The following is a 26,634-nucleotide window of genomic DNA, read 5'->3' on the forward strand; positions in this document are numbered from 1 at the left end:
AAATGGGTTTTTTTTGCAACTTCTGAAACGTCACAGAAAGAAATTTATAGCGAAAATGCCATGATGACCTGTTTGGAGCAGCGAAACCCTAGAATCCAAAGCTCTGATACCAAATGTTATGAAACCAACTCACAAAAAGATAGAAAAGAGAGATCCACACCTTAGAATTCAGCCTCTTCGAGAGGGCAACCTCCTTTACATTACGTAAATGAACAATTCTTGGATGATACAAATGAAAATACCTCCTTTCTATATATAGGAGTCTAAGTGGTCCCAATACAATCAAAGCCTACATAACAATAATATTGTAGGGCACAACAGTAACAATGGTGGGCTTCTATGTGGCATAATAGTAACAATATGGGCACTACATGGGTACATCAATATAATAAGTGGGTTATACTAATAACAATAAGGGGTTACACTAGTAGTATAGGGGCCTAACATTCTAGCACATGCTCGATGTTAGTTTACATTTTTCCATTTCCATTTACTTGTGCAATTCACTAACAATAAATGCAAGTTTTATTTGACCAAGCGTTTTATTTTGGAAAATTTAAACTATTTCATTTTTCTTTACAAGTTCATGAGTATTGCTTCAATATCTTTATCATTCATGTTCATATGGCACTTTGGTCATTGATGGTTATTTCTTGAAACATTTTCTTGTGCTATTCCATTTTGATCAAATTTACTTCATTGCAAAAAACACATCTTGGACTTGTAGTTCTACATTAAGCTAATTGTTTCACACCTCATTTCTATTTAAAGTTATTGCTAGCATGTACTTGAAGATTTTCTCTCATTTCATCTTTGGAAACATTAATTTTCACATGCATCTCATTTAGGCATCCTTAGTGTTAATTTGCATCTCTAATTAATTTACCTCCAAGCATAAGCTTGGTTGAAAGACTTTTAAGATCCCCTCTCTCTCGCCCAAACTTGAGGAACATAGACCCTCTCTTGTGGTTAACACGGTGACCTTGCAGTCGTCAGAGCCATAGTCTCTGCAGCACCAGAGGCATCGGATGGTTGGATATTCCAGGGGAGGTATTGTTAATACAGCCTCAGTTGTCTTTTCCTGAGTATCCCTCCACAACTCACATTAGAGACTTGTTTCAAAATAGTTGAAAGAGAGACTACATCTAGATAGGCATTTAGCTTAAAATTTACCAAGATAATTGCACTCCACATTAGATAGATTTGCATTTCATGCTAATTAAATCATCTTGGAATACATTTAGATTTACTTGCAATATTATTTGTTTCATGTACTTGTTATGATGAATGGTCTCATGTTTACTTGATGTCATTATCTCTTGTCATTTGAGCATTTCCTCTAGCAAGTGCAACATCTATTTACATTTTCAAGTAATACTTTTTGGATCTATTGAATCTCATTTGCAAGTTATCTTTCTTTCAAAGTAGCATTTTGCAAGTAGTGTGGATCTTTTATTTGCAATATTTATTCCACTTGTCAAATCACTAAACTCGTTGTTCAACTCATAATTATTGAATGATATTATCTTGTTATTTGAGCATTTCTTTACCAGTACAACATTATGATATTTCATTCTACAAGTGAATTTCATTATTGATCTAATATTGGCTCTTTTGTAGGATTGTGTGTCATCATTTTCATTTGAACAAGTACATGTTATTTACTTTGAACAATTAATTATTTAAGCATTGGTCTACGATAGTATATTTTTCTTGAATGAATAACTGAAAGTTGCTCATATATCTCCTTAATTACTATTTTTAATAAGCTTTCCATTTAAATTAATCTCCTAGAAACTCACATTTCATTCACTAACCTTCATTATCAACCACCCCCCTTAGCTTTAAGTAGGAGAGCGCTTTAATGAAGAGAGTTGGGAATAGGTGACAACTCCACCTCTTAGTTTGCCACCAAGTTGTTGATTTTTGGTAGCATCGGATGTGCTCTAAGTCTCAAAATTTGCAGGGAGGCTTAGACACATGCATTCTCCAATACCCAGAAATCGTTTTGGGAAATTCCACCCGGAGACAGTTTTATTAAAATAATTAATTTTTTTAATGGGTCCCTAAGTCTAAACTTAGGAAATTAAAATAATTAATGGGTATTAATCTAAACTGTGGGTGAAACTTCTAGAAGAAGACAAAGATCGAGTCCAAATGATCTGAGCCATTGATTAGAATCTAATTTGGGCCGTTGGTTCTCAACTGGAGGATTACAAAAAGGACATCGATGGGCACTTGGAGGATACATCGAAGGGAGGTCAGAAGATTGAATTTATGAAGCAGAGCAGCCGCCGGAGAGAAATTCGAAGTGATCATTTGCAATGAAGGGCAGGCATAGTTCCGATTGGAGATTTCTCCTAATCCGGGAATACTCAGCAGAGAAGTCAAAGAGAGATCCGGGAGAGGCAACGCAGTGGCTAAGCAAGCCAGCTTAGGCTGATACAGAGGAAGCGCAGAGCCTTGAGGAGGTCTGAAAATTTGTTGCAGGAATCGATTTTAGAAGCTGGAAGTCGGGGTGTGAGACCAGGAGGTGAAATTTGAAGTTCCTAGGCAGCAAATCAATCAGCAGAAGGGGTGATGTTGTCCCTAGAGGTTGTGACGTTGAGTTGACGCAGTGACTACGCAGAGGTAGCTCAGAGGCAGCCAGGGGCAGTCCATTCAGTGGTTGGATCAGCCAGGATCTCCAGTGATAGTGTGAGGTAATCTCACTTATCTCTCTGCCAATGATATTCTCTGTATTAGATAGCAAGCATGGCATCCAAAGATTGTATTCAAAATTACTACTGCGTAATAATAAAAACCTCAGCTGCTGCACCGGTTTTCCACTACATGCCTTGGCGTATATCCTTATGCCAAAATACTACTCTCCATCTTGGTTGGGCCAACTTGCACTTGGTGGTGGGGTTAGGATCAAACCCCATACAGATCCAGAGGTATCTAAAGAATATATGGAAGCATTACACAAGTTGATACCTGACAAGGAGGAGTGTGCTAACCCCATCGAGAATAAACCTTTTGGCTCTCGCCATCTCCTTCTTGTACTTCTTGAGTGGATCTGCATCGACAAGTACAGCTACCACACTATCGACATAAGTTTTGAGATCATGCTCATCTAGAAGGCAAGACATCATAGCCTTCTAGACCACATAGTTGGAGGCTCCGTCCAACCGATCTTGATCTCTCAACCCAGTTGATGCCATCTCTCCTGAAAAGTCGAACTGCTTCCTCTTCTCCTCTGCGCAGTGGTTGCCTAGCTATTCGCACTCCCTTCTGGAGTGAGAAATCCCGCACACAACTATTGCTACTCTGCTAGAAAAATTCAAAGTTCTTGGCTAGAAGTCTTCTGACAAAGAAATTCCCTCAGTGTGTGCTCTCCTCTCCTTCTGACACTATTCTGCCAGCAACTGCTGCAAAATAACTGCGCCCCAGCTAAGGATCTACTCTACAAGGAAACTGTTGCTACTCCTTCTGCCTCTGGTACTCTTCGATCTAGGAAATTTTATTCTCTGTCGACTCACTCAGAGAAAAAATTCCCAGGGAAAAAACTTACCGTTCTGGCCAAGGAAATATGCTACCCCTAAGGGTTTCAATTTGTTGCCTACGCAGAAATTCAAACTGCCTCCTTCCTTCTGCGCTAAGATCTTCGGCTTACAATATGTGTTATGATACCATGTGAAAAATCAGTGACCCAATTCCTACTGCAGCAAACTGATGATATTTCTCCTATTTGTTAAATTAATTGAACAAATTACTTGCAATTTTCTACGGCAAATATTGAAATACATACATTGTAGCCTACACAAAATAAAATACTGCAGAAACTAAATACTGCACTAGAGAGAAATAAACACACACAATTACACTGTTATTTTTGGACAAACGTCCCGGAAAAAACCCAACTTGTGAAAACTGGTGCAGCAGTTGAGGGTTTTATTATTATGCAGTAGTAATCTGAGTACAAATCAATAGGTGCCCAAATTAGCAATCTAATATAGAGAATAAACTGGCAAAGATGTAGTGAGAAAAATCTCACACTGTCACTAGCGATCCGAATCTGATCCAGGCTCTGGATGGCTAGCCCCACACTACTTCTGCGCAGCCTCTGCGTCAACGTCATATTCTCTAGGCTCTGCATCACCCTTCTCACTAGTTGATTTGCCTCTAGAACTTCAACTCTCTGGCCCTCCGGTCTCACACCCCGGATTCTGGTACTAAATCTCGACTCTCCAGCAAAATTACGGACTCCCTCTGAAGCTCTGCGTTGCCTCTCTGAACCTCTCTATGCCTTCTCTACCTTGCACTCTCCAAATCTGGAAAATCTCCTCTAGTCTACTATCCATGCCCCTCTCACTACTTCGACTTTATTGAATCACTTCCAGCAACTCACAGTTGTTACTCCAGAAATCGATTTCCTAGCAAAATCGAACTACTCAAGTGCGTTCTCCAAGTGCCCATCGAACTCCTTGTAATCTCTCATTGGAGCACCAACGGCCAAGATTAAAACATAATCAATGGCTAAGATTAACTAGGAGTTGATCCTTGTCTTCTTCTAGAAGATTCACACGTGATTTAATTAATACCCTTTAATTAACCAGATTTCCTAAGTTTAGACTTAGGGAACCATTTTAAAAAGTTAATTATTTTAATTAAACCATCTCTAGGTGGAATTTTCCCAAACGATTTATGGGTATTGGAAAATACATGTATCTTAGCCTCTCTGCAAAAATACCAAGGCAAGAGCACATTCGATGCTACAGAAATCAACACGCCTCCATCTACATCCTCATGTGGAGGGCATGTGCCTACTGGTTCTAGTCATGCGACTGCGCTGAAGGAGACTCCTAAAATACAACCACGACCTACTCAGAAATTAGACATTTCTCGTGGCAAGAGGAAGCTGTAGATAATAGATTTACTTGTCTTTTATAGTTTCTAGTAGTTTTAACAACTTTTAACTCTTTCATATTTATTATGATATTTTTTGTAAACAATATATGACAATTTAAGTTTGAAGTTGGCAACTAAAAATGCATTGGTAATGAATTATGAATATAATGCTTCGTGAAAGTTGAAAGTTGTTTCATTTCATTTCATTTCATGTTAGATATTATTTGTTGTAATGGTTACACTTAGCTTACAAGTACAACTTTGGTGATCAATTATGATAAATGTTATACATTGAATTTTGAAAGCTTGAAACTTTAAGATTGATGAATCATGAGACTCAATATGTTGTATGTTACTAACATGTGGACGTGGTTGATGAAAATTATAACTTCTAGATGATTGTTGTTATGTGGTTCAATCTATGTTTTTTATGCTTTTTATATCTAATTCATCATTCTACATGCTTTTGTTGATATATATACATCAAAATATATATATATATATTATATGAAATTTCGTTTCCTGAATGGCTCCCAAACTGGGAGCTTCTGGAAATGTCGCTCTCGCTCCGGCTCCAAAGTAACCTTGGCCAAGATTAAAACTTAATCAATGGCTAGGATCATCTCTTGATCGATCTGTGTGAGCTTTTAGATGAGTCTCGCTTTGACTTAATTAATACAGATTAATTAACCATATTCCCTAAGCTTAGGCTTAGGAAATATTTAAAAACTGGTTAATAAACTAACTAAGTCATTTCTAGGTGGAATTTCTAGAAATGATTTCTGGGTTTTGGAGATCTCATGTATTCTAGTCTCTCCACAAAATTTCATAGCTAGAACACATCTGATGCTACAAAAACTAATAGACAAGTCACTTAAGCAATTAAGAACATATGTGGGGTATTCTAGAGTGATTGTTTTTGTCAACATCTTGAGTGGTGATATTGATTGGGTCATTGTTCATTTCTTTTTCTTCAACTTGGACTATTACGTCGAAAGACATCGATGCTTCTTTCGTGATAGGTTCTTCTAGTTTGTTTTTCAATGATTTCTTATCATTTTGAAGTTTCTTAATTTGAGTAAGTAGTTTTTTATTGCAATTTTTGAAACATAAGAGTTCTTCATTTTCTGAGTCAACTTTGTCTTGACATTCAAGCTTTTCATCTTTTAAATCTCTAATTTGTTCAAATAAATTTTCATTAAGGTTTTTTAAGCACAAATTTTAAAAACTTCTTCTTCTTTTTCTAATAGAGTCTCATTGAGTTTCTTCTCAAAACTTTCATTTTCTTGTTCTAATTTGTGCTTTTTAGTTTTACGCTTCCTAACTTGTGCAAGTAGTTTCTGATATTATGATCTTTTAAACGAGAAATTTCTTTGTTTTTGTTGGATATGACTTCTTCAAGCTCTTTTTGCTTCTCTGCATTGTTTTTTGATTTTGTACTTTTTAGTTTTACACTTCTTGACTTGTGCAAATAGTTTCTGATTATGATCTTTTAAATGAGAATTTTCTTCCTTTTTATTGGATATGACTTCTTCAAGCTATTTCTACTTCTCTGATATTGTTTTTTTATTCTCTTGAAATATTGATTTCAAAATATCATTAAAGTCTTCTAATGAAGGCATTATCGATTCTAACTTGATTGTTATGTCTCGGAATGTGATCATCTTCTCCTTGTAAGGAAACGTCCAAAAAAAAAATTATGTTTAACATGAACGTAACTAATTCTTTAAACCAAGGTCGACCGAGGATTATGTCAATCTTTTTGTTAAACATAGATACAACATTGAATTGAGAAATGTCCTCATAATGATCAACTGTCACTTGTAAATCATTAATTTCATACTCTCTCGCCAAAAAAATATTTCTTTTCGCCTATATTTGGCTGCAGAATTAATATTTGATTCGCCAAATTAACATTTGATTCGCCAAATTAACATTCATGTAATTTTCCTCATCGCGTGTGTTGATAACGCTATTAATCTTTTTCCCTTGGATACCCCCTTTTAATGCTAATAATTTGTGATTTGTAATTGAAAGACCCTTACAAGAAAATCTTCATTCCTTCATTCTTGGATTATAGTCCATTCCCATTTTTCTTCAGAGACGGACTACCTTTAGTGTTCACCAATAATTTTGTCGAATGATACCTTGACGTTAACGATAAGTGACCTTAGGGTTTAAAAGTAACACCCCTTCATTTAATAACCCTTCAAAACTTTTAATGTATTTCTTTTTTTTATCTTTGATATAATACCTTTCCCTTTTGGTGATATAATAATATCTCTTTTTTGTTGGAAAATTGATTAGGGCAACAGTTTTATTTAACTTTTCCTTACTTGACAGTTATTTGTGACATTATGTTCTTCTTCATTATTATGCTTATGTTTTTATCATCAAATAAATGCCAAAACCATGAAGATCACAAAAGATGAACACAAGATATAGGCTCCAAACCATGGCAAACCCCTCCAAGTGGAAAACCTAGAATGAAATTTTCTTCTTATAGAATCAATTCAAAGGAGACTTCTAAGACCAAAAACTCAGACCAGAGCTACCACCAAGAACCAAGCCAGCAACCAATCATCCTTCTCCATCACAAGACAAGAGTAGCGAAATAATATTCTTCAAAAGCAAGGCTCTTCTAGCCTTTTGGTTCCCCAAGAAGAATCTACCACTATCCCTGCAATCTTCAGACCTAAGGTATGTTTAGAAACCCTAGGTTTCTCGCACGTGTGGGCTGAAGTAGGCAAATTTCAAATGTCTGAACCTTTTATGACTTCTTGCCTTCTTCGCTAGACTTTTCCTTGTTCTTCTTAGACTTTCGCTCTCCCTTCCAATTGCAGATCGAATCCAAGGGATGTGAGAGTGATGTGTGTCCAAGGAGGTCGAAGTTCCTCCTTTATATAGCCTTCCAAAAGGCTCCATTACCCTCTCTAGGCCGACTTATGCTAGGTTGGTTGACTTGGTCTTGGGAGCCTTCTAGACATTTCTATTACAAAAATATTTTTTCTTCATTTGATACAAATGCCCGAATGGGACCTTTACAATATGACAAGGACACTTTGACTCATGTAAACCCTAGGCATTCAATGGATGCTTGCCCCACTGACAAATGACGTGAGCATGAAGCTCATGCTTTACAAAAATCATTTTCTTTCTTCTTTTGATAGATACATAAGAATTACTTTATGCCATGAGTCAAATGACAATTATGAAGACCAAAACTATTTACATTTTCCAACACTCCCTCTTAACTAGGGAGGTATTCATAATTGACCAATCGGTACAAGGACGGTACTCCCTTTGAAAATTTCTCATAGGAAGAGTCGGATTGATAAGCCAACTGTAAGCATCAACATTATGATCAACCAACACTTTCATTGAGGCCTAACTAGACAAGTTGTACTTTATTTAAGAGCATTATACTGGGCGGCTTTACGTGTGATATTGCACTACCTCTACAAGGCACATACCCCATCCGGATGTCCACAAGGTAGGCCCTTTTAGGACTATTCTTATCTTGGATTTCCAATCCTGAATCCTCAAAGAATATTAGTCCTCTTCGAGCAATCTTATCTTGGAGACTTGCCCTATCCTCAAAGAGTGTCGGTTCCTTTCCTTTCTTGGATGTTCTATCCTCGAAGAAACCACAGATGCTTATCCAATCCCCCATCATTCCTTCTTCAAGGCCTTCACTTGGACTTACGGTTGTTAGTCCTGGTCAAGTGCATGACACATGAAGACAAGAATGCACAAATGATGTCCAACATCACTCCCTCTCAACGAGAGAGGATATTCCTATTCTCATTTTAACTTGAAAATAATATTCAAGGAGACTCCCTCTCAAATCTAGAGGAGATTCTTGACTTCCTTTCTAATTGGGAAGTCATATCCACAAGCTCTCTAGCTTGTCCTTATAAGAATATCAGCTACAGCATGGCTCCCTCTTTCTTCCGCATCTCATCGTATTGAGCCTACTTCCTTCTTGGTATCATAGAGCCATCTTCTTCCCTTAATCTTGTGACAGGTTCTAGGTCATCAATCTTGCACAACACTTTCATCTTGTCATCATTAATGAAGGCATTATATTGAGCCTTTCCAAACTTCAAGCTGATCATAGCTTTCTCATGAAAGTGATCTCCTTTGACCTTTAGGTTATCTTCTCGCACTGTTACCTTTCAAATCAAAGATGAGCACATCTTGACTTCACAATTGCCAAGTACCAGATATTGAGCTTCCCTCAACATTCTTCATACATTCCTTTCATACAGTTGAACTTGCCTCAACTGTCATCATATGTTCCTACAACATCCTTCCAAGTAGCAAAACAATATGTTAACCAGATAACCAATAATAATTATTAACATCAGACTTACCTCATTGTGACAACTTTCTCATCATCAACATCCTCAAGGTCCATCTCCACATGAATCTTCCTTCATGCATCAAAGTGCCAAGGATCGAACTTGATTACCAAGTTACCATTTTCTTCTGGAGATTATACTAGATGTTGATTATTATTCTAGCGAGAAAGTCTTAATATTCCATCCATTCTAGAGTAAGTCAAATTCATCCTAGTAGGCATCATATAACCAAATGAAAGATTCACCATGCATAATTTATGACCAACTTTTCTTACAGGATTATATGAATCCTACCAGAAGTTACTTTAAACATGCATTCTTAATCTTTCACATAATCATCTAGCTATAAGTATTCAACAATGAGCATGCAACTTCACCAATTGCATTTTGTCATCCTTTCAAGAGTATTGCTTCCATACAATATGGAATATATACTAATCCTTATCACAATGATTTTTCCAAGAACCTCCCAAAATGATGGTTCTTATAGGATCTTGAGGATCCATCTTAGCAAAATGACTACCTATAACATAATGTTAGACAATGTACAGATGAACATTATGCTAAATGGTCCCAAATTGTTTTATTCTTGAAAGACTAGATGATTCTTACAAAGCAATTCAATCAAGTAGACTCTAAATATGCTACTATCACATGCTTCTATCTATGATGCCATACTCAATCAAGATTCTTCTAGAAAACACAATGATGCATGCTTACTCCTTTAATGAACTTGTTAGCATTAATTTCTTCAAGTTCCTTATTGTTCCCTCCTTCCATCATGCTCATCATTAACAAGCACAAAAATTGTTTTTCTTAGCCATCCTTCTCATTTTGCTTCCTTCATTATGTACCTACAATATTCACTGACAAGTACAACCAAGCAAAATATACAAATACAAGAGCATGATGACGATCTAGGGTTTCCATGGTTTTCTTAGAGGGTATACTTCTAGGGTTCTTAAACACAAACCCTAAATTCCTTGGATATTTCTCTTGGAAACATCAGACCAAGGGTTTTAATGCCATATCCTATATTTCATCCAATTTCACCCTTGTTAAATTTTACCATATACCCCTAGAAGTCAAGAGCTAGGGTTACTAGGAGGGAACTGAATAGGATTAGGGTTTTCACATAGACTAGGATTTCTTAATCAAGTCCCATCTAGGGTTTACAATCCCTAGAAACCAAAAACCTTCAACAAAGTGAAGCCTATCAACCCTAGATTCTTATCATTCAAAACATGTAGCAAAACCCTAATGCATACTTTATGTAGACCCTTAAGCAAAGCCTTACAAATGATCATATAATACCTTTCTGCAGCCTTACCTTATCCTTTCTTGCAAAGAGACTGCTTCCCAAGGATATAGTCTTGATCTCATAGTTGAAGTTGTACTTCCTTCAAAAATCATCTTCAAGAGAAGCTTCCAAAGATGTCAAGACAAGATGCTCTTCAAGATGACTAATTGCTGCTCCTCTTGAATTCTAGTTAGGGTATGTTGTAGATGCTAAATCCTCAAACTAGATTCTTACTCTAGCTCCTTGCTTCAAACAGACCTTGAATGGTATACATCAACCATTCCTTACTTTTCTATCCTTGATGAAAGATCTGAAATGAAGCTTGTGTTTTCATTCTGCAACTTCGGCCCTTCTAGTTAGGGCTTATCACAGTCACTATAAAAACCTTGATGTTAGGCTTGAAATGCCTCTTCAATTTGCGGTCTCATATCTTCTACATGTTTCCTCACTTTGTTGGATTGTAGGGCTACTTCTACCCTTGGATTCCACAAGAAATGAGGTTATAGGTTCCGGCCTATCTTATCAAAACTTCTCGGTGTTTTTGAAGTTTATATGGTGATTTCAGCCCAGTGGTTAGGGCTTCAATAACCACTACAAAGACCTCACAAACAAGCCTAAAAATATATTTCACAACTGTGGTCCTTTCTTTTCTTCAAGGAGACTTCTTCGTTGGCAAAATAGTCCTGATCTGAACTTGTTTAAAGCCTTTCGGACCCTCCAAACAATCCACTACAAGACCCACGATCTGTCTGCAACTTCTACAATAAATGTGACATGATCTTGCCACCAAATCTTACAAAGATAGCCTAGAAACACTTTTCAAGCCTTTTGTGTCGTATAGACTAGCTCTTCAAACAGCCCTTGGTGTGATGAGTTAGTTCTAAAACCTTTGATCAGTGGAATTTATGCACCCAATCTTGCTTTTGATCCCACATTCAGCCTTTTTCTCTTCCTCTGTCTTGTACTAGAACAATGTGGCCTTGTAGACAGACCATTCTTTTTGGCTTATGGAGCAAGGCAAAACCCTTCTCGTGATCTTCCCGCTGCCTATACTCTTGACCTTAACTCTAATACCATGTTGGAAAATTGATTAGGGCGGCAATTTTATTTAATTTTTCCTTACTTGACAGTTATTTGTGACATTATGTTCTATTTCATTATTATGTTTATGTTCTTATCATCAAATAAATGCCAAAACCATGAAGATCACAAAAGATAAACACAAGATATAGTCTCCAAGCCAAGGCAAAACCTCTCCGAGGGGAAAACCCAGAAAGAACTTTTCTTCTTATAAAATCAATTCAAACGAGACTTCCAAGACCGAAAACTTAGACCAGAGCCACCACCAATCATCCTTCTCCATCACAAGAGAAGAGAAGTGAAATAATATTCTTCAAAAGCAAGGCTCTTCTAGCCTTTCGATTCCCAAAGAGGAATCTACCACTATCCCTGCAATCTTCGGACCTGAGGTATGTCCAGAAACCCTAGGATTCTCGCACATGTGGGTTGAAGTAGGCAAATTTCAGATGTCCACACTTTTTAGGGCTTCTTCGCCAACCTTTTCCTTGCTCTTCTTAGACTTTCACTCTCCCTTCTGATTGCAGATCTAATCCAAGAGATATGAGAGTGATGGGTATCCAAGGAGATTGAAGTTCCTACTTTATATAGTCGTCCAAGAGGCTCCACTACCCTCTCTAGGCCGACTGATGTTGGGCTGGCTGACTTGGTCTTGGGAGACTTTTAGACATTTCTATCTACAGAAATAACTTTTCTTCATTTGATACAAATGCCCGAATGGGACCTTTACAATATGACAAGGACATTTTGACTCATGTAAACCCTAGGAGCATTCAATGGATTCTTGACGTATTGACAAATGACTTGAGCATGAAACCCATGTCTTACAAAAAACATTTTCTCTCTTTTTGATAGATATATAAGAATTACTTTATGCCATGAGCCAAATGACAATTATGAAGACCAAAACTAGTTACATATTCCAACATTTTTTAACTTTCACAAAAGTAATAGTACCTTTCTTTTGTAACATTGTACTTTGGAACTTAGGGATCTTTTAATCAATTTGAACTTTTAAAGTATCCCTTTTAATTTTAATATTTTTAATAATAATATTTTTACTGTATATATATATATATATAATAATTAAAATATATATCATACCCTATTAATATCTGTATGGTTCCACTAAATATTTTCCTTGTAGCTACTTTTGTGAACCAACGAATATAATTATATTGTATTTTTAAATAGAAAATGGTCAATTCTCCAAAATAGTCATGACCATACAGCACAATGGTCTGAATACAGGGGTTCTATGGACTCAAAATTCTAGCACATGTAATTCACGACGAATGTTTGACAGTGATCTGTAATTTGTACTATATCGTGCCATGTTTAATCAATTAAATAGAAATTGTACGGTAGTGTTGGGGGTTGTTCAGACAGCAATCAACTCTGTATGTTCAACTATGTACCGCAGTAGTGTATGACAGCACTGTACACTCTTTTTTTTGGTTCGATTTGGTGGTTTTTTCTTTTCACCTAATTTTATTTTACAGGCAACAGAGGTTAACTGGTATGGCCAGTCATTTTATTAATTTTGTGCGGACTGTCTTTATTTAAATAATTAATAAAAAAAAAAAAACTTGAATGGTACGGCAACAGGTAATATGTGGTCTGACAACAAAGTATGGATGACTGCAATTTGCACTGTGTTAGAGATAGTACAGATGGTGAACAGAATTTGATGGTGATGGTATGGAGTCTGGACATCAAACAAAAAATTTGTTGGGTGGACAAGCGTGGAAATTGAAATTGGCAGCAAGATTGGTGGTTGTGTACAATGGGTTTTTGCAGCTAGGAAGTGGACAGCTGTTTTTAGATGCTGGGAAATGGACGGTGACAGCTAGCGGCGGAATGCAAATGGCAGTCGTGGAGGTCGTCGGCCAGCTGCGGTTGCAACTTCTTATTCTTTTTCTATTTTTATTTTTATTTTTAGTTTCTAATTATATATGTATGTATATTATATTATTTTCTTTTATTATATTTTTCTCTGATATATATATATATATATATATATATATATATATAATCTTTTTAAATGACCAAATGCCTGACGGAAAAATCGAGAATCTCCAAAACAGTGTAGCGAAACACTTCGATCACAATGATAACGAAGTTGACGAAGAGTTGATGGCCAATACCAGATCAAACTGACTCTATGTTGTTGATTTTGGGTAGCATCGGATGTGCTCTAGCTCCGAAATTTTGTGGAGGGGCTAGAACACATGAGATCTCCACGACCCAGAAATCATTTGGGGAAATTCCACCCAGATTGTGTTTTATTAAAATAATTAATAATTTTAATGGGGTTCCTAAGTCTAAACTTAGGAAAATAAAAATATTAATGGGTATTAATGAAAATATGGGTGAGAAGCTTCTAAGTGACAAAGATCAAGTCTAATTTAATCTTAGTCGTTGATTAGGGACTTAATCTCGGTCGTTGATTCATCAACAGGAAAAGTATAAGAGGAGGCTTGAGGGTCAGTTGGAGATACACCAAGTTGATCAGTCAGTTCGATTTTTCTAGGGCATGGTTTGCTGAGAAAATCGAACAAGTGATCTGAGTTGCAGTGAGAGGGGCAGAAGTAGAGATTTGGATTGGAGAGGAAGTTCTGAGCCAAAGAGTACACGACAGAGAAGCAGCTTGAGCATCAGAAGAGGCACCGCAGAGGCCTACACAGCCCAGGAGGGGCTCACACAGAGCTGACAAAATCCAGAGGACCTCTTGCAGTGGCAGTGCAAAGTATTCGTCAGTAGTCCAAGATTTTGCTAGAGAAGCAAGGTTTTGAGCCGAGAGGGCTGAACAACAGTCTTCATCCAACAAATCAATCCAGCAGAAAGGGTGACACAGTCTTCTAGAGGCAAGACGCTGGCCCACACAGTGATTGCGCAGGGACTTCGCAGTGTTTGCCGGGAGGGTCAGATCACTCATTGGATCAGTTGTGACTTGGGGAACGAGGTAAACCCTCAAATGTATTTCTTGTTGCCATGATTTCTCTGTAAGGTTAGCCGGTGTGAGAGGAAACATGTTGTACTCAGATTCTGCTTTGCTTAATAATACAAACCCTCTATCTGTTGCACCGGTTTTCCCGCATTGGGTTTTTCCAGGGACGTGTTGTCCAAAAATAACGGTGTCCCTTGTGTGTTTGTCTCATCTATTGTTTCAGTTTATGATCTGTATGTCAGTGTAGTCTGCAGTAGTGTTTACATCACAGTTTATCTAATTAAATAACTTGTTGAATGAAATAACAAGTAGGAGATGTTAAACCAGTAACTGCAGTAGGATTTCTATTTGTAAAGATTCAGAAATTTTGACATATGCAGTTGTTGAGTAGCTAGAGAGTTGAATAGTTTTGATACCAATGTAACGAACAAAGTTTGTACTTTGCAATAAACTTCAAAACACTTGGAATGCGAAGACATCCATTGAGGATAAAAATATATATGTATATTGAATACTGAATAAAAAAATTGATATAATAAGATTGTTACAAATGAGGGTCCGCTTATATACCTAGGCAAGTACCCCTTCATGAATGGTCGTGTCCTTAGAGACATGCCTCTTCTATATTAATCATTATTATGATTATTATTAATATTTATATTTATATTATTTTTATATAAATTATATTCATAACAGAGAGTGGCAACCTAGGTTATGAAAATGTGAGCATGGCCAACAGAAACTTGTGATACATCCGCCATCACCACAAGCATATGTATGGACACAAGCCTCGCCCGATGCGGAAAATCAAACAATGCCATAGTGCAGGCTTCGCCCGACATGGAAAATCAAACAGTGCCATAGTGCAAGCCTCTCCCGACGCTGAAAATCAAATAGTGCCATAGTGCATAGACAAGGCCTAAGATTTCAGGGTTGCGATTAGTACAATTGGTGAGAGGAGACTCTGCAGAAGTTAACCAGTAAATTTTGGATCTCATAGTAAGACTGTACACATAGAAGACTCCGATTCAATCTCATAGCAGCACGTAGAAGTAACGAGTGGTGTCTAACATCTACAAACCTTTTTTTGAACCAAAACGAACCTTTAAATGTCTTTGGTGTTTTTAGAATTTCGAACTTCAACCTTTAAGTTCAATGAACCCTATGACATTGCCAAACATGCTACTTCAATCCAAGTTTCCAAGTAGTGCCCCTCCTTTAACCATAAGGCCTCAGAGGAGGTCCCACTAGACTAGAGTCAAAAACTAACCCCCCTGGTAAGGTGAGAGAACAAGCTTACAGTCAAGATTGGCTAATCATCCAAATCACCCCTTTATCCATGTCAAAATTCCCAAACCATTAAGTAAAAGCACATGATCACAAAATGGTTAAAGTAACCCACCTTCCTTCATGAGGAATGCAGGATGGTGAGAAGTGTTTGACCAGTGCAAATGGCAGAAAGATGTCACATATCACCATATACTATGCAAATATAGGACTGTTGGCTGGTTGGCTATCCAATGTAGGAGAAAAAAATTCTCCCGTCGGGTTACCCACTTTTGGTGGGTAACAATGCCAATCTGGAAAATTCCAAAAAATGCTCAAAGCATCATCAAAAATGGCCAAAACTCTGCCAATCGCACCATATAGCATTTCTAAATGTCACTGAAAATGGTCGAAATGCCTTGAAATTTGAAAACATCACCAGCTGTACCATACAACATTTCCAGATTTGGAAATGTCATACAGTATGGCTAGCAGCATTTCATACCAGTTTCAGCATTTCACGTACTAGTACGACACAGATGCTAAGACTTACCATTACCCCATTTGATCACTTAAAATATTGACCTTTATTACAAACCACTTTATTATATTAGGATTCCTAAAAGATATAATTGAGAATTACTTATCCTAACCAAAATACAATGATTACATCATAATTCAATTGAACTATCCATGAAAGATAGGAATCAGTACTTAACATGTGATGATGGGAGAGAATATATCGTGGAGGCATGTAAAAATGATAGTATCATGACTAGTTCTTTAGACACAACTATTTAATGTGACTTCATTAAAGATAAGCATAAATAATCATTATTCATTTATATAATCCTTAGGTACGTTAGATATTGTTTATCTCATTTTAAACCAAAAGAAAATATATGATGTACTGAGAATTTCAAATCACGGATAGATCTTTTATCTAGTTATGAATTTAACAACTCACGGTGGAACATAATTATAAAGATGCAATTTCTACATAAGCAAAATTATGAATCATAATGCAAACTAGGTGGCATTGTCAGCCACATTTAATTGCTAACTCATTGACTCTTGCTGGACTCTCCAAAATGAGACAAAACTGTATGAGATTGCAATGCTTTCTGAACTGTAGAAACAACAGAGCAACGCTAAATGTCCAATACAAAGAGTTTGAGAATGTTATAACAAGCTATAAGTTATTAAATGTATTGCATGTAAAACACTATTTATGCAGTACTAACTTGCCTTTGGGACTTCAGAGAATGGATAGGCAGCAATAGTTACCTGCATCAAAAGCAATGACTGGAGGCAGTTTGATTTCTTCATCCTACAAGTAAATCAGATAATAAGTAGGCTTTATGAAATCATACCATAGCTCAATATGCTAAGGTACTATGCCACAATGTATCTCTCATAGAAAACAAGGCTACTACAGAAACTTCTATGCCTTGTCAGGACCTTGCATGAACTCAAACTTACAGCAAAAAGAGAGTCTCAAGCACATTCAACAGACCATGTGGATATAAGGAATCACGAGTAATTCTCATATCAAAATGATTCTCAATTCTACAATACAAAGCTTGTAGAAAAGCAATGGAGGACATGAACGAAATCATTCAGAGCATTGTAAAAATGGAGGAAGGAAAATTGTTAAGTCTCCTAGAACTACAAAAATGAAAACCGTAGAATTAACGCACCTTCACTTTTAATTTCTTTGCTCGTTTTCCAACATGACCCTGTGAAAGTTCCCTACTTTGTTGATCCTGAGAAGAATTTTACGTAAATATCATAACTAATTTACTAAAGATACCACAGCAAATATCTCAAAAAAAAATAGCATATGGATACATCCTTAAAATAGCTACCACTAATAAAATAATTTTCCAGAATCCCCAAGAAAAAGAGTTAACCCATAATCAAGGCACAAAAATTGCTAATAGGGAGTAAGAGTAAACAATAGACAAAAATGAAGATCCTCAATAAAACAAAGAAAGCAAAATGAAAATAGAAGTTCGATGGGAAAATGCTTAGAGACCTGTATAACAGAGAAAATCCGGAAAGCTCGATCTTGCCCAGCAGATAAAATATGTCGTCCTTTACCATAATACCTTCAGTTTCAGCAAAAGTGTTCAGGAGTTTAATATACGGTATTAATATAAGACTACAGTTTTAAGCAGTCACATTCCACTTTTGAATCTCAAATTCTGAAATTATACAATGCATATGGGGAAGAACATGGAAAAGGCTCCAGTTTTAAACAGTCACAGTCTATTTTTGAATCCAAATTCCAATTACAATGACATTAAAGATGTTGAGAATTATAACTCAGCCAGGTTCATTGTGAATGTGTGAGTAGTAGTTCAAGATAATTTTCAAAAAATAATTATATTTTTTGAAAAGTAATTCTAACTTGTAATTCACTTGAATAAAAAAGTCTTCTATTTAGCTGTTGTCTAAAAAAGTGCATCTCATGCATGACATAGAGTAAACTCAAAGAAAAAGATTAGGGTTTTGGTCAAAGTATAAAGACAGATCAAGATTAGGGTTTTGGTCTAAAGACAGATCAAGATTAGGGTTTTGGTCCTAGCTAAAGGTATAAAGATAGGTCAAGATAGAGGTTTTTACCAGTGTTGATAATATCGGTATCGGGAAAATATCGGCGAGGGTCCAGAAAATATCTTATCGGCAATATCGGCGAAAATATCGGCAAATATCGGCAAGCATAAAAAATATTTTTTCCAAATTTTTAAATATAGCCGATATTTTCAAAATATCGCGATATTTTGCCGATATTTTCCGATATTTGCCGATATTTTGAAAATATCACGATATTATCAAAACAGAAAATATCGCGATATTTTCTCGGCGATATATCGTTTTGCCGAAAATATCGCAATATTTTCGAATATCGCCGATATTATCAACAGTGGTTTTTACACTCACAAGCAGTTTAGCAAGTTGAGCAACTGAGACAGTCATATGAATAGATTGTAAAGGCATCCATATATTCCATGTGGACATGCTGTATCGTTACCCGTACAGCTGCACAGCAAGCCATACCTCTCAGCAGGTTGTTCCACTCTATTCAAGGTAATTTCAGTAATTGTGCACTGCTGTTTTTTGAGTGGGCAGCTAGTGGCAGTTACTTCCTAAAGCTTTGACAAGGAATTAAAAGTTGATTTTGGAGTAATAACCTGTGTATGTGAGATTGATTGATGACTCCACTATTTAATTTCTAACTATTGTGTGATTGATGCTATGATCTGAAATTTATTTATGTATTATTTAAATTCAGCAATACTTGTTTAATTGAGCTTCTTGTCGCACAAATTGTCACGACAACGCTCAGACCGAGGGCTGTCACCCTGATCCCCGATCTCACCGTTTAAGCCTGTCTCCCGCGGCTAAGGGGGGTAGACCCTGTAGGGAAATGGATGACCAACTGTAAACTAGATGGGTTGGGAGACACGAAGGAACAAGCACTAAATTGATTTGTTAAATAAATAGACCAGTGCCTTATAAAGTTAATGCTTAAATGATTACTTACTAAGTGTTGTAGAAAAGTAAACCATGTAGAGCAATCATTTATCATCAAATAGCTCGAACAGAGACTAACTTTTACCAAATGAGAGAAAATGTTTAAATGATATCTCAGCGATTAAAGCTTCAAAAGATGAAATTCGATATAAAACCACAAAATTTTAAACGCTAACCATATATGACATTCACGATCATTCAAGCATGCTAAATCGCATAAACATTAGCTTCACATCAAAATTTTAGCCTTAGCAGAAAAAGATAAAACGTGATAAATCCCTGAGCTAAGACTAAATCTGGCAAAATATTCCCAAAAAATGATTTTATGATTTTTCAAAGCAAATTAAAGACAAAAAATATATATATATTTTAAACAAACTAAACTAAAAGGAAAAATTTTATTTTTATTTTTTTATGATTTTTTTTAATTTATAAAAACTAAATTCCTTTTTAATTTAAAGTCAAAACTAAAATTTAACTAAAGGAAAAAAGGATTCGAAACCAAACTTAATAATATATACATGCACTAAGTTATAAAATAAAAAAAAAGGAAAATCGAATTCTAACTCTAAATCCTAATCATAAGACAAAAATGAAAATCAAAACCTTTTTATGCTTTTGGATATTTTTATATTTTTTTATATTTTTTAAATGTTATTTGCAAAGCTAAAAATAAACTAAATTAATCCTAAAACTAAAAGAAATGAAAAGGGAATTCAAAATAACGCTAATATCTAAAAATCAAAATCAAAATCCTTTTTTATTTTTTCTATGTTTATTTCATTTTTTTTTATTATTTGAAACACATTTTATATAAACAAACTCTAATCTATATATGAAATAGAACTAACTATATTCCTACGCATATATGAAGCAGAACTAAACTATATCTCTACCTATATTACATTTACCACACGCAAAAAACTTTGAAACCGAAATTTTGTTTATTGTTGCACCTGGAAAGTTTCGATAGTAGACAGCGGAAGACGCAGGGGCAGAAGAGTCACGTTTGCATTGTTGTTTGCAGGGTTCGGAGAAAGGGACGTACGCAAGTCTGGCAGATGGAAGAATAGCAGCGTGGATGGACGCAATTGCAGCAGAAAGGAAGAACGCAAGTTTGGGCAGCGAATGCACACTCAGGTGAATAGGAAGAGCGTGGGAGGATGGCTGAGGGTTTGATTGCAGATTGAAAGATAGTTGCTTGTCACGTAGAAGGAGAATGCGTAGTGAAGGAGAGGACGTTGGAAGGGATGGCTGGGTGGAAATGTTGGACAACAAAAGGCGTTTTCCTTTTGCAGGCTTGGAGAATGGGCAGCGAATGGTCTGGAAGGGGGGCAGATGATGAGATAGATGCAGATAAGAAAAAATGCGTGGAAAATAGAGAAGGATGGGCAGCAATAGAACAGTTAGTTGACCAATCGGCAAGGGATTTGCCCAGGTCACAAACGCCCTTGAGAAACTTCCTCCTCATATGCAATGAAAACCCTTCAGATCTGGAGAACAACCGATATTCAAAACCCCTGCACAGCAAAATAGTGTAGATAAACCTTGAAACTCCTCAGAAACCCTGCAACCTGGAATAGAAAATCACCAAAAAAAATAGCATGTGCATAAAACAAAATTGAAAACCCTAAACCCATCAAAAAAAATTACAGTATTTACAAACTGAAAGCTCTTAAGCAGCCAGATTTATCAATAATCACAGTAATATTATCAGAATTTAATTTTAATGTAAAACGCTTCAGAAAACCCTGCATGGATTCATAAAAAAAAAAAAAAAATCGAATGATAAGCCCGGGATCAAGAACTGGCTGGGCTCTTTCAGAAAACACAACGCGGGAGTTGGTTGGTTCAGCCGAGAACTTCCCCTAACGCCCGGTAATCTGAAAAAAAAGGATTTCCTGCACAGCTTAAAATCAACCATCAACATAGAAGGAGATAACAATAGTGAAACCCCGATCAAATGGAGATACCTGCCACTATATTTCAGGATCTAAACTATCATTCAAACCCCAAAGATCAGACAAGATACCTGTGCCTAGATCAATCTTCATTAAGCTATCATTAATGGCTGAAAATAAAATTATGCAGAACAAATAGAACAATCTTACAGCATTTTCAGAAAGTAACACCAGCAAGATTTTTAACCCCAAAGTCTTTCTTTATTGGCACTAGAAAAAGTTTACAAGAGAGCTTCTTCAGCACAAGACTCACAGATCAAATCTGATCTCAAATGACCCCTATCACCCTATTTAAAGGAAAAATTCCCAACAGCTAGTTCGAGTGATCCATGTCAAAATGATCTCGATCGTCGATGAGGATCAAGCTATCTCTTAATCTCATCCGTCGAATTTTTAATGCATTAAAAAATTTCAATTTTGCATTTATTTACTCAAAATATTATTATTTTATTATTTTTATTTTATTTTTTATTTTTATTTTTTATTTATTTATTTTTATTTTTTCAATTTTTTCACCCGGATGCGGGTGCCACGCAGGAGAAGGACGGCGCGCCACCTGGTAAGCATGGGCGGCCTCAAGCTTGAACGGGTCATTAACTGCCCTCCGCCGCCCTGGATGGCAAGCGTGAGAGCAAAGGCGCGAGAGGACGGCAATTCATTGCCGGGTCTGTGCTCCATTAACTGTTGCAGAGGGGAGTTATGGCTTACCAGGATCGAGGCAAGCCAGAGCAGCATAAGTATGTTAAGAATTGGGAATGTTATGCATCGGATCAAGTTCGAATTGTGGAATTGGGTTTCTGGGCGTCAGGTCTCAGAGCACAGGCTCAAGAACTCCCTCTGGCAATTGGAGGTGGATACAGGGCATCAAGAGTGGGTGAAGGCGGTCTCACACCCTCATCGGACTTCAAGGAAAACATGGTGCCGCCGAGACAGAGGCTCATTAGCCGTCGAGGCACGGGAAGAGGCGGAACTTCACGCCCCCCGGCTGCCAATCCATCTTCAAATTGCTGTCGTTGTCTGTGCCACCGGGTGGCTGAAGCAAACCCCATTCAGTCGCAGCAATTCATGGACGCCAGGACGCCGGATTCGAGCGCTGCCCCGCTACCTGCGTTTGGTACAGCGGTATTCTCTTTCAGCAGCGCCCAGGGCAATTCTAACATTCAAGCTCACGTCTCAGTCCTATTCTTGGAGGAACCGAAAGAGGAGGTTGGGGAGCAACCCAGCGCCCAAATTCATCTTGCTGAAAGCTCCAGAGCAGCTGAGGAAAAGGCAGAGGCACAACCTGAGCCAGGGGTCGTTCCACCATCGTCTCAACCAGTGCCCGCTTCAGGCAAGGCCAAGTATGATTGGGGACCTCCCCCGGAAGGCGAGTACTGGGTTTATCCGGAAGATTCGGATGAATAGACGTCGGCTCAACCAAGCTCCTGCCCTCAGACAATGCTCAGGTTTTTTTGTGAATTGTTACTCTTATCACAAGTGCTCAATGTATGTCGTGAATGTCTCTGTTTGGCTTGATAATTACGTAGTTCTGTGCTTGAACATGCCCTCGCGAGGGATTTTGATGAAAAACTTCCTTTTCTCTCTCTTGCCCCTGCGTGGGTTAGATAATTTTGTTTTTTCTGGTCTCCAAAGCTCTACAGCCCCTGCGTGGGTTACCAGTCTCAGTCACGGTGCCCTTGCATGGGTATTTGGTCTCAATGGTGTTGCCCCTGCGTGGGTGTTCAGTAAAGATGAGGATGCCCCTGCGCGGGTAGTTTTTTGTGAATACCATCAATCCAGAGCGCCACCCCTGGCCTCTGGCGACATGTACTCCTGGCTGTAATTGTTCTCTCCTGTTAATGTAAATAATAGAAATAGCATAGTTTTAACGATAAAAAAAAATTCAATTTTTTTAATTTATTTTTAAATGGATCCTCGAACTTAGCCTTTGGAAAAATCACCTAGGACCTGAGACTTAGGACTTATGAGGGGATTTAAAACATTTTCTAACCCTCAAGTAACTTTACATCATGACTTTTACAACTTTACATCTCAAGGGGGAGAACCCATTTGACATAGACCCTCATAAACCACCCAGTTCTACGACACAACTATAATCTAGCAGATTAACACACTAAGATTCTCCTAAGATTCTAATGACAACATCCATTCCGGCTTTGGGGTTAGGCTGAAGGAAAACTCTGCCGATCATAGATCGGTGAGACAAAAAACCTTCCGGAACGTAGATTATCACTAGAAAATTAGGTCCACCTAGGCAATTTACATACATGACTCAACTCTGCTAAGATTATTTACAATTAAATATGCAAACTGGGTTTACAACATAAATTGATCAAGCTGTCGATGACTGTAGAATGGCACGGACATGTCGATCAAGCGCTACCCTTTTTGCAAAGAAAAAGGGGGTGTACTGCTATGGGCAGTTGACCGGTAGTGGTCAACATCTGGCTCTACTTGGGGACACGTTGTTGCACTGTAGGAATGTGAGAATCCAGAATCTGCATCCATGCAACACACAACAAAACATAAGTAACGTCCATCCAAAAAATCATCATATAACGTTAAGCACAGGAAAAATATAAGCTCTTTATTTATTAACTATCTAGTAACATGAAAACTAAATCTTAATCCTAAAATAGAAATGAAAATGCTGAAAAAACAAGGAGTAAGGTTAGAAATACAGGGAATGCCCCATGGCATCAGATGTGTTCAATATAGTGTATACTGAGCATTTGCCTACTTTCAGGCAAATCTGTCGGCTGCTTGTCGGATGTGCCATGTCCAATTCTACATATGGTAGGACTTTTTCCTATCCGAAAATCAAGCTGCTCGCGGCCGTCTGATGCATCAAATCTTCTTCTCATTCTCTTTCTTTTGCACTTTTTCTTCCTGGCAGGCTGCATCACTGATGACATGGAACTTTCTGCTTCAAAGTTATCAGATGAAGTATGTAAGATATGTGTGACATGTCTTTCTTTATCCTGCATCTGATCTTTATCATTTTTAATTCTATCTGGATCACCTTCAATTAACCACCTTTCAATCGAACCAATGACCTCCTCATAGTAAGATGGAGCTTGTTGCAGCGGATGAGAAGGCTCTTGATCTATTGATTTTTCCTGGTTTCCTTCATCTTCCGACTGCTGTTGAAATTTCTGAAACTGTATTTTAATGGCGTCTATCTGACTAGAGTGTTCAACCCTTATAGCATTGATTTCCCTGGCATGGTCTTCTTCCATGGTCATCAAGCAATGCTGCATAGAGTTTATCTCTTTCTTATGATTTGCTTGCATGGTCGTCATATTTTCCTCTAAGCCTGACATCTTGTTTTGCATAAAACTAATTTCTATGTCATGATTAATCTTCATGGCTTCAATTTCCTTACTATGTTGATTTTGCATGATTTCCATCTCCCTATTACGCTTTTCTAGGTGAGTGCATAAAGTTCTCACATCATTGGCGTAATTAGTTTGATTTATCTCCATATTTCTTACCAGTAGCAATAGATCTTGTATAATTTGCTTATGATCTTCTTTTTCATTGTCAACACTGTTTTTACAATTTGTTCCTGCTTTTCCACTATGATCTGCAATGGTACATGTGGATGGCAAATTCTGATATGAAGCATTGTCTTGAAATCTTTCATCGACAGCTGGACCTTTTATAAAATTACTTTCATTCTGTTGCACAATTTTAGGGGCACAAGGCGAGCTATCTGGATCACCATATCTATCTTTAAAAGCATCGACAATGTTATGCAAAGAAGTGAAGGAATCTTCAGGACAACTATTAAACCAATTCAAAGCATCATCTTCTAAAGAAAGGACAAATAGACGCATTTTGACATCTTCATGATTACACTGAGGAGATCTACAATACATGATCATTATACGAGCAAACCAGCCTAGATGGTTTTTAACAGCGACTGAATCACCACCCGAGAACACAGGTAATTTAGAAATGGCCAACTCCGGAATATCATGGCGAACACCAATAAAATGAAATGGTTTAAACGAATAATCCATGATGAATAAAAAGGGATCAAATGGATGATAGAAAGAGATCTTTGCTCAAGAAAATTAATAGATGAAAGAAGTGGAGTCGCCACTTGAACAATGAATCTAATTCTAGGATCCAAAAAGCAACCAATAAGCAGATATGAAGGAGGCTTCTTGTCTAGGAAAAATAAGAAAATGGAGTCGCCACCCAAACAAGAAACAAACTGAAGAGAAGTTGCTAATATGACGAAAGATAAGGTGATGAAAAGATCCAATGATGCCAAAAAAATGTTCACTCTGCCAACTCAAATGAGATATGCGAAGGATGAAAGAATGATAAATGTCGTTGAAACGCCAGGGCTAGAAAAACTCTATCCCCGGCAACGGCGCCAAAAAATGTTGTCGCACAAATTGTCACGACAACGCTCAGACCAGGGGCTGTCACCCTGATCCCCGATCTCACCGTTTAAGCATGTCTCCCGCGGCTAAGGGAGGTAGACCCTGTAGGGAAATGGATGACCAACTGTAAACTAGCTGGGTTGGGAGACACGAAGGAACAAGCACTAAATTGATTTGTTAAATAAAAAGACCAGTGCCTTATAAAGTTAATGCTTAAATGATTACTTACTAAGTGTTGTAGAAAAGTAAACCATGTAGAGCAATCATTTATCATCAAATAGCTCGAACAGAGACTAACTTTTACCAAATGAGAGAAAATGCTTAAATGATATCTCAGCGATTAAAGCTTCAAAAGATGAAATTCGATATAAAACCACGAAATTTTAAACGCTAACCATATATGACATTCACGATCATTCAAGCATGCTAAATCGCATAAACATTAGCTTCACATCAAAATTTTAGCCTTAGCAGAAAAAGATAAAACGTGATAAATCCCTGAGCTAAGACTAAATCTGGCAAAATATTCCCAAAAAATGATTTTATGATTTTTCAAAGCAAATTAAAGACAAAAAAAAAAAACATATATATATATATATATATATATATATTAAACAAACTAAACTAAAAGGAAAATTTTTATTTTTTTATGATTTTTTTTTTAATTTATAAAAACTAAATTCCTTTTTAATTTAAAGTCAAAACTAAAATTTAACTGAAGGAAAAAAGGATTCGAAACCAAACTTAATAATATATACCTGCACTAAGTTATAAAATAAAATAAAAGGAAAATCAAATTCTAACTCTAAATCCTAATCATAAGACAAAAATGAAAATCAAAACCTTTTTATGCTTTTGGATATTTTTATATTTTTTTATATTTTTTAAA

The 26,634-nt window shown here is 36.9% G+C and overlaps 1 protein-coding gene across 4 annotated transcripts in view; it reads right to left on the reverse strand.

The window, feature by feature from the left end:
- Nucleotides 1-26,634, reverse strand: part of LOC149258929 (uncharacterized) — a 324,467-nt gene that overhangs the window by 135,649 nt on the left and 162,184 nt on the right. For all 4 annotated transcript variants that reach the window (XM_089416798.1, XM_089416805.1, XM_089416809.1 and 1 more), the window contains 3 exons: nucleotides 17,886-17,958; nucleotides 17,548-17,613; nucleotides 17,135-17,177 (listed from right to left, as the gene is read on the reverse strand). In XM_089416798.1, coding sequence (XP_089272924.1) covers nucleotides 17,135-17,177; nucleotides 17,548-17,613; nucleotides 17,886-17,958 — 182 coding nt within the window. The remainder of the gene's footprint in view (nucleotides 1-17,134; nucleotides 17,178-17,547; nucleotides 17,614-17,885; nucleotides 17,959-26,634) is intronic.

Source organism: Pinus tabuliformis, chromosome 6 (genome assembly GCF_031772625.1).
Source record: "Pinus tabuliformis cultivar Carrire ecotype Pingquan chromosome 6, CPIR1, whole genome shotgun sequence".
Classification (NCBI taxonomy): Eukaryota; Viridiplantae; Streptophyta; class Pinopsida; order Pinales; family Pinaceae; genus Pinus; species Pinus tabuliformis.